The sequence below is a fragment of the Ptychodera flava genome, chromosome 14 (genome assembly GCF_041260155.1).
Source record: "Ptychodera flava strain L36383 chromosome 14, AS_Pfla_20210202, whole genome shotgun sequence".
NCBI classification, from domain to species: domain Eukaryota; kingdom Metazoa; phylum Hemichordata; class Enteropneusta; family Ptychoderidae; genus Ptychodera; species Ptychodera flava.
In genome coordinates, this window is record NC_091941.1 from 16,229,035 (window position 1) to 16,245,036 (window position 16,002).

At 38.6% G+C, this 16,002-nt stretch overlaps 1 protein-coding gene across 1 annotated transcript in view; it reads left to right on the top strand.

Annotated features, from left to right (window-relative positions):
* LOC139149549 (gamma-aminobutyric acid type B receptor subunit 2-like) overlaps positions 1–15,653 on the top strand; it is a 49,400-nt gene extending 33,747 nt beyond the window's left edge. Inside the window, exons 4-16 of the mRNA XM_070721364.1 lie at positions 491–661; positions 1,791–1,898; positions 5,188–5,247; positions 6,067–6,249; positions 6,584–6,817; positions 7,600–7,666; positions 8,024–8,101; positions 10,855–11,005; positions 12,226–12,355; positions 12,628–12,735; positions 13,249–13,375; positions 14,446–14,588; positions 15,342–15,653. Of these exons, the coding sequence (XP_070577465.1) occupies positions 491–661; positions 1,791–1,898; positions 5,188–5,247; positions 6,067–6,249; positions 6,584–6,817; positions 7,600–7,666; positions 8,024–8,101; positions 10,855–11,005; positions 12,226–12,355; positions 12,628–12,735; positions 13,249–13,375; positions 14,446–14,588; positions 15,342–15,536 (1,755 nt within the window). The 3' untranslated portion in view covers positions 15,537–15,653. The remainder of the gene's footprint in view (positions 1–490; positions 662–1,790; positions 1,899–5,187; positions 5,248–6,066; positions 6,250–6,583; positions 6,818–7,599; positions 7,667–8,023; positions 8,102–10,854; positions 11,006–12,225; positions 12,356–12,627; positions 12,736–13,248; positions 13,376–14,445; positions 14,589–15,341) is intronic.
* Positions 15,654–16,002: the final 349 nt, after the last annotated feature.

Genomic DNA, 16,002 nt, shown 5'->3' on the forward strand with positions numbered 1-16,002 from the left:
CCTTTCAAGACAATGTTTTAGATTCAGAGTCTCCCTCTTGATCTACACAATAAGCTTACTAGTTGCATAATATATTCTGCTTTTGTTTTACATATTCATTAAAGTAGAACGCGCCTCGGGGACACAAATTCGGGCTTTCACATTGTATCAATTCTCTTCTGACCTACCACTTGTTGGGGCTCATTTTAAAGCTTTTGATTAAAGGAAAGTTTTCCCCATCTTAGTTTTTCGAAAATCGAAAATTTTTATTTTTCCCCATAGATTGAACACAGGGATGGCGGCCATTTTGAATTTCAAATATCGGGAAATCTTAGGTAATTTTTCTCTCTAGTACCAAAGTTTGCACGGTGACCCCTGATTTTTTATTCTTGCTTTAATAAGAGAAGGAAGTGTGAGCAAAATTTTTAGTCTTTCACTTTCGAGGCTCGAACTACCTTAACTGAATGATAACAAGATAAATGCGTTGATCTTTGAATAATATTTTCAACAGGTTGGACCAACGGCAACGTATGCGGATCTTTCCGAAAGGGCACGTTTCCCATTGTACTATCGGACTCGGATGGCGTCAACAACTTTCACGGAGGCTAAAATCGAATTAATGAAATACTTTGGTTGGAAACGCGCTGCGGTAGTTCACCAGGATCTGGCACTTTTCAACACAGTAAGCCTTTTGGTGTTCGTTTTGCTTAAAATATTACTGTACTTTTACTATTGAATAAAAAGAGTACATCTCTGATTTATGTTCAGATATTAAAGAGACCTGTACATAACAACAACACGATTGGAACTAATTTCAGATAATTGGATAGTGAACAAATGCCGGATTAATCTGCAAATGTAAGCTCATCTGTTTTTCTCTTTAAGCAATGTACTTATTTTTATGAGTAATTTGTAATAATGCAACATTCAGCTATAGGCATCCAACTCTTTTGAGAAATTTGAAAAAATATAATATCAAATTCTCCCTAATTAGTTCCAATCGTGTTCAACTATACAAGCCGCCATTGACGAGAAGTTCAAAACATGGTGATAACATCACGTTCGATGGTGAAACCTTTGTGGCTAAGCTTTCAAAAGCACGAGAAGTAATTGTTCAACCGATGACTCAATTCCATTTTATTATCAATACAAAGAGAGAGGGCTTAATCACGTATTTTTTTGCGCTGTGATGAGAAATGTAGGACTGTATACAATGGGAGATCAATGTTAGTGTGAAGCCATTTTGAAATCAAACGGAGGGTAACCGTTGTAAAGCGGTCCACTCTCGCTCTCACCCACCCCCAAAACTGACACTGCAACTTCAATTAACGCACGTTTTCTTTAACAGTCATTACAAAGGCAACATCGTACATTTTCTCTGCAGATCCCCATGTAATATAAAGAACACTAAGTGCTGTATGTAGGCTGTATTATTTTAATGTCTTATCTACACTAACTGTAAGGCATACTATGCCCAAATTTCGTTGACGTCAATTCTAAGTGCTATTGTAGTGCGTGTCGTGCCATAAAGGACCTTGAATATACCTCACTTGTATTTATTCCCCCCTACGAAACCATAAATAGCACCGCTAAATTTGTTTTCTTCGTTTGCATTAAATTCGACCTAATACCCTTTAACATATCAGACTACTTTTTACAGTACAAAAAATTTACTGAATTTAAGATGTTTTCATAGCAATGACGTATTGTAGCGGATTGACCTTATATGTAATGTTGGGCCATGTATTGGGCCATATTCATGCTTCTTCCCAACAGCGCAATCTTTCATGATGATGTTCTTTCTCCACCAGCCTGCACAACGTCTGGCCGAGGAACTACTGGCAGCGAATATGACATTGGTTACCATGGAAACATACAGCTTTAACGACCCAATGACTGCCGTCGCCAAGCGTCTCAAGGTTAGGACATTTGTTTTTCGCATGATATTTCGATTTAAGGTGGGGGACAACCCATGGACGTAGTGCAGGATAAGCTAATTCTACAGGTTTACATTTAGAAATGCAAAAAACAATTGTCATTTTCTTGAAGCTTTCACCAAAGACTTACTATGAAAAGTTACTGTGAAAATTATATTCAAAATAGTGCTGTCATCGTGCTAGATTTCAAGATAAAATACCAAGATTATTCCTTTCCACACAGAAAAACCTGCAAAAAAGCTGACTCAGTAGTTTTTCTCTGTGCTTTTGACAAATAGTATATGATCAATAGGTTAGCAACTCTCATTTTATGCGTACAATCTGACAGTAATTTGTAAAGGATTTTTTTTCGAACTATAAAATAGTAATACCTTTCGTCTAAATAAGCACACTACATGTTTAAGGGCTGGCATTTCGTCTTAAAGCAGCAGTGAAAATGCAAAAAATCAAGGTATATGGAAACCTTTCTCGGACTGATAGTTTTGAAGAAAGCTATTCTTGCAATAGTATTCGCCATCTTTAACCCTTTGAGTGCCGGAATTTTTCCCTGCAAAATTTTAATACAACGTTTTACCAGTTTTTGAGAATTTTTCTGTAATTTTTCGAATACTTTTGGACCAAATAGACATCACATTTCATTTGCTACAGTTTTACATCAAAATTTTGCAAAAATCTGAAAAAAATATTGACTAGAGTATATTTTATAGAGGTGACAAAAATTGACTTTGGCGCTCAAAGAGTTAAAACACCCAGCTGATATTTCATCGTCAGTATTACAATTGCACTAGAATGCAAATCTTAGCAACGATCCATTATGTCACCGACGCGAGTTTGAGCTCCATCTGGGACTTGTCCTGCTATGCCGGCTATAAGCTAAAATTTTGCAAATGGGGCGGTGTAAAATTTGAGCTGAAATGCAGCTCGTCAGAATTTGCAATACCATTAGTTATAGAATTTACGCATCTATTGAACAAAGTCGGAGCAGGCATCGCAGTGAAACATAAGAAGAACGGACCAATCACAGACAAGCTTTGCAGAGAACTTATGACCGCCCCTATGATTTACAACTGCAAACGCCAACTTAACATGAAAAGTAGAATTCTGCGTTCCCCTATTTGGATATCTCTCAGCAGGCAGCTCAGCAGACCCGCAAAATATCTTTTATGCTCTTCAGAAAGTTCTTCACGAACTCCCTGAATCCACAGAGAGGTGTGCACCGGGAATATACGATGCTGCCTTTGAAATCAAAATATTTGCGCCAGTGCACTTCGTCCTGGATCGCATTGTCCGTAAGGCTATCTTTGATTGGTCTACTCCTTTTTCATTTTGGGACCAATGGGAGAATTGCTTTAGCAGGAATGTAAATCCCACAACTAATAAAAGTGTATCTTCCGACGAGCCGCGGATCTGCGCTGTCCCACGTGCAGATCTGTCACTGCTGTCCCAATTCAAGACTGTTGTTCGGTAGTCTTGAAAAGTTTTCACGACATTCTCTATTCGCGCAGCTGAACCCTGCATGCAAAGAGGTGTTCACAAGATTTATTAATAGTATGATCTGTATGATATTAAATATTCAGAGGCGCTGCATGTTTGCACTGAAGAATTTTGAGGCTGCCCGGAGCTAGGGACTGGTCAGTTTCTTCGGCCGGGGGGGGGGCGTTGGATTCAGGGGGGTCACCCTGATTTTGACTTAAGTGATAGGGGGGTCACCATGTTTTTGAAATGTCCAATAGATGGGGTCAGTGTGTTTTTGAATTTTGACACAGGCTCATCATTGCCTAAAATGTATCGTGTCAGCCACAAATTTCATCATTCAGTTGCATTTTTCGGCGCGCCCTTCGGGCGCGTAACTTTGATAATTAGACATATCTTTCAGTACACAACCGACTTTAACATATCAGGCATACACATATCAGAGATATCTGTATGTTCAATATTTTTCAGCGTGCTCTTCGAGTGCATTACTTTAATATACAAGACATATATAGCAGAGATATCAGGATGTTTCAGATTTTTCGGTGCACCCTTCGGGCGCCATATTTTAATAAATCAGAGATATATGTCAGAGATATCTTGATGTTTGCTAAGTGAAAGTGTACCATTATGAAATCTGCATTTCATAAGAAAAGCATGACAAGTTCCAGATACTTTTCTGTTTTCTCTATGAGAATTCAGTATGAGAAAGCAACATGCATAAATATTTCACAATACATATTTATACAGTGACTTATTTTAGAGATAGAAAAATGACAAGATATCTTTCGTTCTCATCGATGCAACTATTTTCCTTTGTGTCTCAGGTTTTCTGTAGAAAGATGCTTTTTTATGACCAAAATAACAGTTAAAAAGGCAGTTTTCGTCATTATTAGCCGTGCTTTTATGGTTTCAATGTTACAAGAAAAGGTCATCTCAGATACTGCACACATCAGATTTGCCTAAAATACCTCTCTATGGCTCCTCAGGAGATTTAATTGGATGGCTGGCAAGTCTTAACACCCAATAATAATATATATATAATTTATGTCAACCTTTTGTTTTACCATTGTCGCGCAGGGGGGGGGGGGGTCACCCTGTTTTCGAAATTTGGAATAGGGGGGTCACCCTGTTTTCAAAATTTGGAATAAGGGGGGTCAGCCACTTTTTGACGTCGGCAAAAAATAATCCACCGCCCCCCCCCCCCCGGCCGAAGAAACTGACCAGTCCCCTATCTCGCAAGATTTTCAGGTTTTGTGGGTCCACTGTTATGTTTCATTGTCAAACCAATCTCTTAATTGTTTAAACAGGTGTGTAATTCATATATAACTAATTATGCTCATCTTCCGGGTCAGCCTTGCACGTGCAGAGGAACCGTGATTGCGATATAAAGACTTGATCGGGTTTCCTGCCACATTGCGCCGCTGGCTGCGGCGTGCTATTGAATGCGGAAAGTTAGGGCAACCGTTTTCAGTTCTTGAATTGAATCAAGACCAGAAATGACGGCATGGTGATATGAGAAAGTATCGTAACGAGAAATTTGACGATCCGGGGAGGGGAGGGGGACTATTTTCCAAGGACAATAGGCGGCAGTCCCATTTCGTTAGCTCGATCATCAATAATTTAGCCCACGCACCTGTCACCATTTGCGAGCACACCATAGCCTGTAGTTACACTAATTGACCAAAAAGACCACTTGATTTCCTTGAGTGTAATTTTGCATGCCGCTGCCCCAGCGAGCAGCAGCCCCTGAGGCATCCACATGATGCCGATAACATCATCAGTATTGTTTTGACAGGATTTGGACGCCAGAATAATATTCGTTTTCGGATTCGAGGAGCCGGTACTATATTGCGAGGTACGTTTATCGAAACTATTGATAATGTGATTCGGGATCCATAGCGAGTTTAACACGAACGTTGTTCTGGCGTTATTTCAATATGCCCTGCAAGCCTATGAAAGTGTAACTTGATTTCTGTAATTGTAAGGCCACCTTTTCCAGAACTAACTTGCTTAACGTGTCATTTGACTATGAATGACGAGGCTGTCAGTCAGTACCCTTACATTTATTGATGATACAGATATTGAGAGATGCTATTTGTGCTCATCAAGGCCCAATTCCATATTCAACGAGGCAGGAGGTGGAATCACCCTATTAAAATATAATTATAATTTTAACAAATGTTGAGATTGGACTTAGGAATGATAAATTTCTACTCCTAAATTGACAAACAAATTTTGTTTTTCAGCGATGAATTTCCTTTCGGTATCCCATTTAAATCGACTGCGTTAAGGAAATACGCATCTCGAAAGTGAAAGACTTAAAATTTTGCTGAGACTTTCTTCAATGAATCCTCCAACAATTCTCTTACAGAAGCGATAATGAAAATCATGGGTCGCCATACAAAGTCTGGTACCAGAGAAACAAATTACCTGGCAATTGTGGATATTTGCAATTCAAAATGACCGCCATCCCTATGTTAACTCTATGAGGGACCATACCGAATTTCGAAAAACTAAAACGGTATTATTTTTTTACTACAAGAGCTTTAAAATGAGCCCTCCACAAGTGATAGTTCAGAAAAGAATTGTAAACGCTTGAGAGTCTGAATATCTGTCTTCGGGGCGCACCATCCCTTAAGTACTAGTCACAACATTTCAATGTTACATGTTCCAGTTGTACAGGATAGGTATGCACGGGCCTCGATACGTCTATATTTGGGAGCTATTCAGGCACAAGATTTACGCGGATCTCCAAGTAGAATGCACGGATGAAGAGATGGCAATAATCACTGAAGGAACTTTTACAGTCGAGCAGTCCTTCATTCGACATGACGCTATTAGAACAGTTTCTGGATTGGTAAGCAATTTCTCGTGTTGGTATCTGCACTTGGACATTTTCTAAATTAATAGCATGTACCTCCGACATGTTTTTGCATTTTGTCGCTCAGTGCTTCGCTCGGTTACTTTGGTTTACGATGGTTTCGTTGACTTCGACAGTTGACAGTCGGGGGATGGTCCAGGCGTAAAAGATGACTCCTCAGGTATGCACAAGCGGGGTTTGTCATTATTAAAACGTGACCGATCTGACATGTTTACTGATGTGGTTTTTCAGAATTCCGTAAACACCCTTCGGTGACCATCAAATGAAACCCTACTCCACCAGTTATGAACTTAATGCATTCCTCTCACAGACTGGCGATGAGTACAAGGCACAATACGAAAACATCTCGTCTTCTCTCGGTTACCGTGAATCGTCTTACCACTCCACGGCGTACGACGCCATGTGGGCCATTGCTATCGCCTTGAATCAGTCGAGGCAAAACTTGCCGGCTAACAAGACGTTGGAAGACTTTTCATACGAAGATTCGAGCATCGCTGATGTGATAGCCGAATCCCTGGACACGTTGGAATTCGAAGGAGTTTCTGTAAGTAAAATATATTATCCTATGAAAGGGGCAATATGTCTTACAGCTTATTGTTCTGTGAACCTTTCGACCATGTAGGGAAAGTATAAAGGTACAAAGTCGCTATTATTTCTGTCATTTTTATTTCAAATAAATAATTTTATGTTGCTGTGCTTACTGAAACATGTTGATTGCCTTTCATCAGAGCTCCGCTAACACCTTGCGTATACAAATAATATGTGGATATTCAAAATTAATGTAGATGTAGATATAACAATTTCTGTCTGTACCATAAATTATATTTGTCATCGAAGCATTTATTGTAAACTGCTATCTATATAGATAGATGACGGCGGGAGTTTACATCTGACGACTGACAATTTAACATATCAATGAGCAGAACCACGTGAACAGATGAACAGTTGCTCATATTAAAAGGAAACGAATAACGCAATGTCATGAAATGGTGACTATGTCCCTTTAAAGAGAAGTTCCATACTCTCTCTCTCTCTCTCTCTCTCTCTCTCTCTCTCTCTCTCTCTCTCTCTCTCCTCTCTCTCTCTCTCTCTCTCTCTCTCTCTCTCTCTCTCTCTCTCACACACACACACACACACACACACACACACACGCACGCACACAACGGCTGGGATAAGTAATGGTATCGGACTATGTGCGCGCACGATAAGGAACAAATACAAGCATCATTTTACAAGCTTGAATAAAACGCTTAATAAATCACCCAGCCATTTCACCGGCTAAATGTTTTATTTAATCTTGGCATAGCATTTTCTGTCTGATTACAGGGACCTGTTAAGTTTACGGAGACCGGCGATCGCCACGGTAGAGCGCTTATCATGCGAGTAGGAAAAGGTAGGTATTTACTTCAATTTCTGTCGATGTTGAGCAGAACACGAACGCCCCGAACAGGTCAAGGTGTACGTTACACTCCAAGAGAGAACAGAATACCAGTACACTAGGAAGTTTCTTTGTATTTGTCACAAGTTAAACACAACCGCCGATTGGCGTATGAAACTGGTCATAAGTTAAAGACATTAAATACTACCAGCAATGAACGATAGCACGGAACTGTACTGTTATACTCTCAAACAAGCACTGTTACCCTTATTTTTTATTGACGTTAATGTATTCAAATACAAAAATATGTTAGAATTGAAATCAGCTTCTAACAAACCATTTTTGTTCGAATTTCATTTATTCTTTTGCTAGAATTCGAGATAGCACCAATAGGTTACTATGATTATAGGAGCAGGCAGTTCGAGTGGATTGAAGCAGTAGCATGGGAAGGTTAGTAATGGCTTTCTTTTTTGCTCATGTGTTCACACACGTGGGCATATGTCGCAGCGATGTCTGTCTGTCTGTCTGTCTGTCTGTTGGTCCGATATCTCAAAAACGGCTGATCAGATCAGAATCAAATCTGGTACATAGATTCAGTTAGCAAATGGCAAGAACTGATTAGTTTTTGGTGGGTGTGGCTTGCATACTTTTTGCTCACTTGCATAATTAATGATTTTAGAAAAAATTGATATACATTAAAAACAACAACACACAATTTGATGAGATTTGTCACAAATGTTGATAACACCAAAATGTATCAGCAATGGGAACCATTAAGGGGTGACATGAAAGATAGTTGCTAATTTGCATATTTAACGAACTTTCCTAATTAGGGATATATATCTGATTTGACTTGATCAAAATTGACCAAACTTGGTATGTTTATTGAAGATGCTATGATTTAACATTATTGAAAGTCATTAAGCATTTTAACTTCAGCCAATTCCTAATTTGCATATTTAATGAACTTTGCTAATTAGGGATATATATTTGAATTGACTGGACCAAAGAAGTTGAAACTTGCTGTATACATTAAAGATACTATGATACAACATTATTGAAAGTCATCAAGCAGTTTTACTTCAGCCAATTCAAAATTTGCATATTTAATGAACTTTCCTGTAGTTGTTGAAACTTGCTGTATACATCAAAGATACTGTGATATAACATTATTGAAAGTCAAAAGACATTTTTACTTCAGCCAATTCCTAATTTGCATATTAAATGAATTTTCATAATTAGGGATATATATCTGAATAACTTGATCAAAATTGATGACACTTGCTATGTACATTAAAGACACTATAATACAATATTATTGAAAGTCATTAATTTGCATATTTAATGAACTTTCCTAATTAGGGATATATATCTGAACTGACTTGACCAAAGTTGACAAAACTTGCTACATGTATTGGAGATACTATGATACAACATTATTGAAAATCAACAAGCATTTTGAATTCAGCCAATTCCTAATTTACATATTGAATGAACTTTGCTAATTAGGGATATATATCTGATTTGACTGGACCAAAGTTGATGAAACTTGCTATATACATTAAAGATACTATGATACAACGTTATTGAAAGTCATCAAGCATTTTTTCTTCAGCCAATTTCTAATTTGCATTTTCAATGATATTTTCTAATTAGGGATATATACTGGGATTTATTTGATCAAAGTTGGCAAAACATGCTATGTACATTGATGATTATACCAGGTTAAAACAATATCGAAAGTCATTTCACATTTTCATGTCAGCTAATTTATAATTTGCATATCTAATGAGCTTTCACAGTTTGGCATATATGGCTTGAAGGACTTGGCTAAAGGTAATTACACTTGCTATATAAAGTGGTGGTACAATGACAGCAGTCAAAAAACTTTAATATTTTTATTTCAGCTAATTACATATTTGTATACTTCATGATCTTTTAGAGTTAATCGGCGGTGAATATTGTTCATTATGTTGATCATAATACTTTCGATGAAGTTGCAAACATGTGGCAAAGGTTCAAATTTACACATAACTGCAATAATAATGAAACACGTGAGCATTTTCAGTTCATATCTGGTTTTATAATGGTGGATGTCTGTCGTCTTTTTTTTCCTTTTCATGCTTTTCAACAGTTTAAATGTTAGCTGTGTTGACAGGTACGACTTTAAGTGAGGTCGTTAATCTGCAATTAGTGCCGACAGGAACAATTTTGGTATTCTAAGTCCTAATATTTTCCCGTGCAACGTGTTCGTTATAAACATACGAAAATCTCAGCGTGCCGTCTTTTCCCTGCGGTAATGCTTTTAAAATTACAATGCAATGACCTATGAGTTTTTGACTCGTTATCGCAAGTTTCGGGGGAAAAACGAAAACAAACGCGCTTCTAGCAAGGAGTCGTGTAATATTATGGTGAGGCAAACGACTGCTCGGAGACCTTGTTATAGATTTGCAAAGGCCATGGGACTGTATTGCACCTATTGACTGCAATGGCACAGCAAATGAGATTTGTCTCGATGAAAAGCTGGATGGAAAGTGACACTGTCTCGGGGGAAAGTATCTCGCACAGTGCTCGATGCAGGATCACGCAGAGCAAAGGAAACAGGCAGCGTATAATCATGTAGGAGCGTGAAAACTGACATCGGGAGAGAATTCTATCTAACGTCTACTCGATAGTTACTCCCCGAGGGAATCAAAACTACGCAAGATTTACAACGTAAAAACAGTGAACTTGAGCTGCACGGCTGCGTGGAAACAATTGCCGTTATTGTCAAATGACACAAAAAAGGTCGTTAGGCACAAAAAAGCGCAACCAACGATGAATGTAGTTCTGATGCCGCAACAAGTCCTACTTCAGAACCAAAACAAACATTATTTATCGAATTTCAAATCCATCTAAAAAGAGATTAAAATGGTACTTCCCAACCACATAAATGATAGTGAAGATTTAGGGGTAGTTTAGATCTGTCTAACTGATGATTGCAAGATGCATGAAACTTAAGTAACAATATTATGACTTTGTACTTAAAAGTGATTTGTGTTATCATTTATAAAGTTCTGTTTTTAGCAACGAGCACGATAATTTCGCACGGGGACACCTGTGAACTTTGATATATGATCCAGCCATAACTGATTTTACTTTTGAGTAAAAGCTATCTTGCAATGTTTATTAATAACACTATGCATTTTTACCCACTCAATAAGATGGCAAGATACCAGTTGATAAAGGAGCGGTAGAAATAAGATCAATGAGATTGGAGCCAGCCTTGTACTACGCAGCTGTCGTGATCGTGGCCTGTGTGATGGCACTGTCGCTGTACTTCCTTACGTATAATGTGCTTTACCGGAATAGACGGTGAGCTATTTTTGTCGCATGACGTTAAACATAAAAATGCTGACTGATAGGGCACGTACTAGTCTTGTACCTGTAAAAGTTTTACTTTTGGTTCTGGAAATCAAAACAGTGTATCTGCGTAATGGCAATTTTCAATCTTCATCCGGAAGTATGAGGCCACACGCATAAAACAATAACATGCTCAAGTTACTAAGGAGGCATTGCTCGATTTTCAGCTCAGTGTGAACGTGGATTCTTGTCGTTTTGAGGGCGCACTTCTTAATCGTGTGCCTCGATCGCGTGTAGGCTCGTTCACACTCTGGAGATAGAAAGCGATTGTTTGGGTACAGGTCCAGATTGCTATTGTGTTGTTTGCTTTGTTTTCCGACCTACCTACATGCGATGAACATGAGTAATATTTCTTGACGATTTAGCCATATATTATGTTACCCATCATTGTACCTGCACAATGTGATTCTTATCTCATACAATCGAGTCGTGTTATTAAGAGGAATTGCATGCGCGTCATGCTAAGAAGACAGCAGTGTCACGTACCTATATGCACTAACTGGTAGTGCTCCTCTTTCGGAGCAATGGCAAACGAATGTAGTCATTAAGCGGCCGCTAGGTGGCGCAACGGCAATGTTTGGGCGTACAACCATAGGGACCAAGCAGAGAGAGAGAGAGAGAGAGAGAGAGAGAGAGAGAGAGAGAGAGAGAGAGAGAGAGAGAGAGAGAGAGAGAGAGAATGAATTTTACAGAAAGTTGAGAGAAAAAGAACAATACTACAGAAAGTTGTTCAATTTACGCAGTCCCTATTCAGTGTCGTTCTCGTCAATAATATATTCTCATATGTGATAACGGAAACAATTTATGATGATGAAAATATTTTTGCTGTCATTTATAAGAAATTGTCGCGTGGTAAAGAGTGAAAAAATAAAACAATGGTTGCCATAGGCACTAATTGAGTCCAGCCTCGTACTCAAAATTACATTGATCCACAATCTATAATGTTAGCGAGAAAAAAAAAACGGAAATTGCAAGAAATTGACCCAGGACACAAGTAGAAACAGACATTGCTATATTTGCAGAGAAACATCATAAATTTCAAAACACATGAAAATTAACTCTATAACAAATAATTAAGGTCTTCTTCAAATCTATGTTTCGGGGAAATATTTTGATTGTCTTCTGGAATGCTGTTCCACACCAGAGTACTGATTTATTGAATTATCTTGCAGGCTTATCAAGATGTCGAGTCCTAATATGAATAATTTGATCATAGCGGGTGGTCTATTGGTCTACGTCGCTGCATTATGCGTTGGGGACGAGGTTCTAGTGACTGTGCCCAAGAAAGCTGGGATGTGCATGGTGAGCTACTCAATTAGAAATAGAACGTTATTGACTGGTATGGATGGTCATACGAGGCCATTTGAACTTTTGGACTGCCCTCGCCACATCTCTTTGCCGTTAGTTACTCAATCAGACATTGTCAAGCAAATAAACATTTTACATTTTGATGATCTATGGTGAAGAAGTAAGTGATAAAACCCACATGGTTGTTCAAAACCTGACATTCTGTTGGTTTGTTCTCAGTATTTTAACGTGTGTGATGTTACTTTTAATTGACGTTTTGATTTTAGGCTCGCTACTGGCTACTTTCTATCGGCTTTACGGTCGGCTTTGGTGCCCTGTTCAGCAAAACATGGCGAGTGCACAGAATTTTCACCCATCGAACAACCAAGTCCTTGGTAAGCCCCGATCATGAAATCTTTGTTAGCACTCAAGTTAGTTTCGTGTCGCAGTCGCTTCCGGGAGCTTTGCACTTAACTGATGACTGGCAGATCAACATGATGATAGTAAAATCAGCGTTGGCGTCAACGCTGAAACTATGTTCATCGGACGCTCTACGATAAAATTTTGTCGCAGCCAAACGTACGGAGAGAAAGCAAAAAATCTCCAGTTATGTTCAGTATCAAAGCGTTTGACGAAAATTATTGCAATGCTAAAGGAGGCAGTGGAGCAATGAGAGAAAAAAATAGTAAGAGACTTTCATTCTGTGCAAGTGATAATTATGATGGTCATCCTCTAAAATGGTAAACATATTATGGTAATGGTAAACAAAGCTACCGCATTATTCGATAATTCTTTTAACTGCGAATATTGCATTTAAGTTTATGTGTGCAGGAACTCCATCTACGAAAGTATCTTCATACTTTCGTTTTCAACGGACGCGTATAAAATCTACCCTCTTTGATTTTCAGAAAATCAAAGACAGCCATCTGTATTGCATAGTACTATCTCTGCTGTTAATCGACATAACAGTCTTGTGTGCATGGACCGCAATTGATCCAACAGTCGTTCTGACGTACACGTTCCCAAAAGAGGCAAGTATGTATTTGGTTCACTTCAAAAAAATGGAAGTGGTTTTGCGTTGAAGTGACTTGATGAACAAGGGAGCAGCAATGTAATGGGCCGTAAAACAGCGAAATGATCTAGGAGCAATTTATACGATGTCGCATTTGAAATAGAAACCGGCTAGGGAAGAACAAGGATTCCTACCCCCTTTTCATGGCAGAAGATTAGAGAATATTAAAATTACCTGTTTAATTTCTTAGTTGCCTAGCTGTTATTTTCAAACACCTTACAGAATTTAAAAAAGACACATGCATTTTTGAATCACGATACAGCAAACACAAACTGAAATAGAAAAGAGAGTACAAAGTAAGCACTGATCATAACTAGGTCGAACGATCAGCACTGAAAACCCAGCATGAGAAATTATTATGCTTGCAGACGAATGCATCACTGGCAGATAATATCTCGAAGCTCAGTGTACATTATTTTACAAATTCTTTGAAGTAACGTACATACGCTCATTAAAGCTATCTCCAGCGGGCGTTTATGGATGTCTAGATGTATACCGTCTTACGAAAATGCAGCTTACAGTAGTGCACACTTGATCTTGGCACGTGCGTGTCATTAAAGATTTCAATTTTGTCATATTGCATTTATAACTTCTGGGTTTTTTTCTCTGCTCCGTATTCCCTAAAGAAAATGACCGAAGTTTTACATAATGCCCTATAAATTTTCTCAAGCTTACAGTAATCCCAAAAATAACCCATCTGCTTAACTAAAAGTCATACATTTATGTTGTTTAGAGTATACCTGTAAAGCATTAAGCTGATTACAACATAATCGGATTTACATTTTGCTCAGAAGCCAAAATATTATCAGGCCCATTGTTAAGATGTAGCAATCAATATCGTCACTATGGAGAAATGTTTTCAATCATTCTTGTTTTGCAATAAATCAGAGTCACACATCCACATGCACTGGGGATAAACGCCCACTAATTTTAACCATTTTGCGTCGTACATCAGTTGACGGAGGTTTAAATCTTAAGATATGATTGAATACAGCAATTTCTAACTCGTCTTTAAATGGTAAAATACAGGAAGCCCCAGATGGAGAAGATCTGTTCATTATCCCGATATTGGAGGAATGTAGATGTAAATACAGCGGCATTTGGTTGGGACTGCTGTTCGGATACAAAGGTGTTATACTGTTACTGGGTGTCTTTCTGGCGTGGGAAACTCGCAAGGTAAGTGCCCGGATGATGCAATGTATGGATTATGAATGACAGGTGGTGTCGTCACACGTGCTCGAATGAAAATGACAAGGTGCCATGTTAACCAGTCTTAGCTAAGGACTTTATATTTGCTCCCTAAATGCACAATGCTAGGGCAACTTATAGCGCGTCTCATTTTGCTGAAAAATGCCTGCTCAACGATGTTCGAACGTTTTGTGCGGCTTCTTATTCTGTATAAATAAGTTGCCGAAAAAGAAATTCTGATCTGATAGCATTAGTTGCAGAATGTTTAGCCCATTGGGCTTAACATTCTGCTGCTAATGCTATCATATCATTCAGTTTCTCATAATTGTGAAATCTACATCGCATTTTACTAAATTGAAGAGACACAAAGAGGCCTGCTTTCTACGCAAATTACAGGTGTTCAACTACTTTTATAATTTGGATTCTATGCCGCAAATATACCCCATCAAATGAGAAAATTATTCGAGAATACCCATGTCAACTTTCTTTTAAAAAGTCTGTTTTGCTGTGAAGAAAACTGGACGAAGATATTCTCGAATAGTTTTCTCTTTGAATGGGGCATTAAAACTATTTTAGTGGTCAACTATTCTGTGGGGTACGTGATGAAATCAAGTTGTCATTTACGGAATTTTCCCCAATCCACGGTAGGTTTTAGTTGTCTACAGAGTGGTTTGCATTCCCCACCCCTATTTCTATCCAACCCTAGAAACGCTGATGATAAAACGAATACTTCTTTTGCAGGTAACGTACGCCCAGCTGAATGACTCGCGCTACATTGGCTTTGCAGTCTACAACGTCACGGTGTTTTGCAGTATTGGCGTTCCCTCCACGATGTTCTTACATCAGCGACAGCAGGATCTCCAATTCATTCTCAGTACGCTTTGCATAACCTTCTGTACTACCATGACCCTGTGCATCGTATTTGTACCAAGGTAAGGCGGACGCTACCATCAACCTAAACCGAGAACATAAATCCGCTTATCAGCGCCCTCTTGAGTGAAACAAGGGATTTCATGAAGGAGATCGCTGTTCTTTCCATCTTTGCATTTTATACTCGTTTGCGTCCCCTAAACGTCGAGAAGGGCGGCCCTTTTCGCCCAAAACAGAGTATTTGTGTAGAAAAGCCAAAGCCAAGCTCTTCAAGTATAGTCTACTTGTTTGGTTTACCTGTTCAGCCATGCTGTAGGTCTCACATTGTGAACATCTCACATTGTGAACATCGATATAAAACAAGTAAGGACTAGCTATATAGTAGCGCCCTCTTGATCCTGCTCATATCAATCATTTTATGGATCAGTGACCAGAACGTCAATGTAATGGCGCTGACTTTATTAGCCGATGGATACATTGCACAATTTTAAAAAAGTGTGACTTTGAAATGGACAATGTACATGTGGAGTTT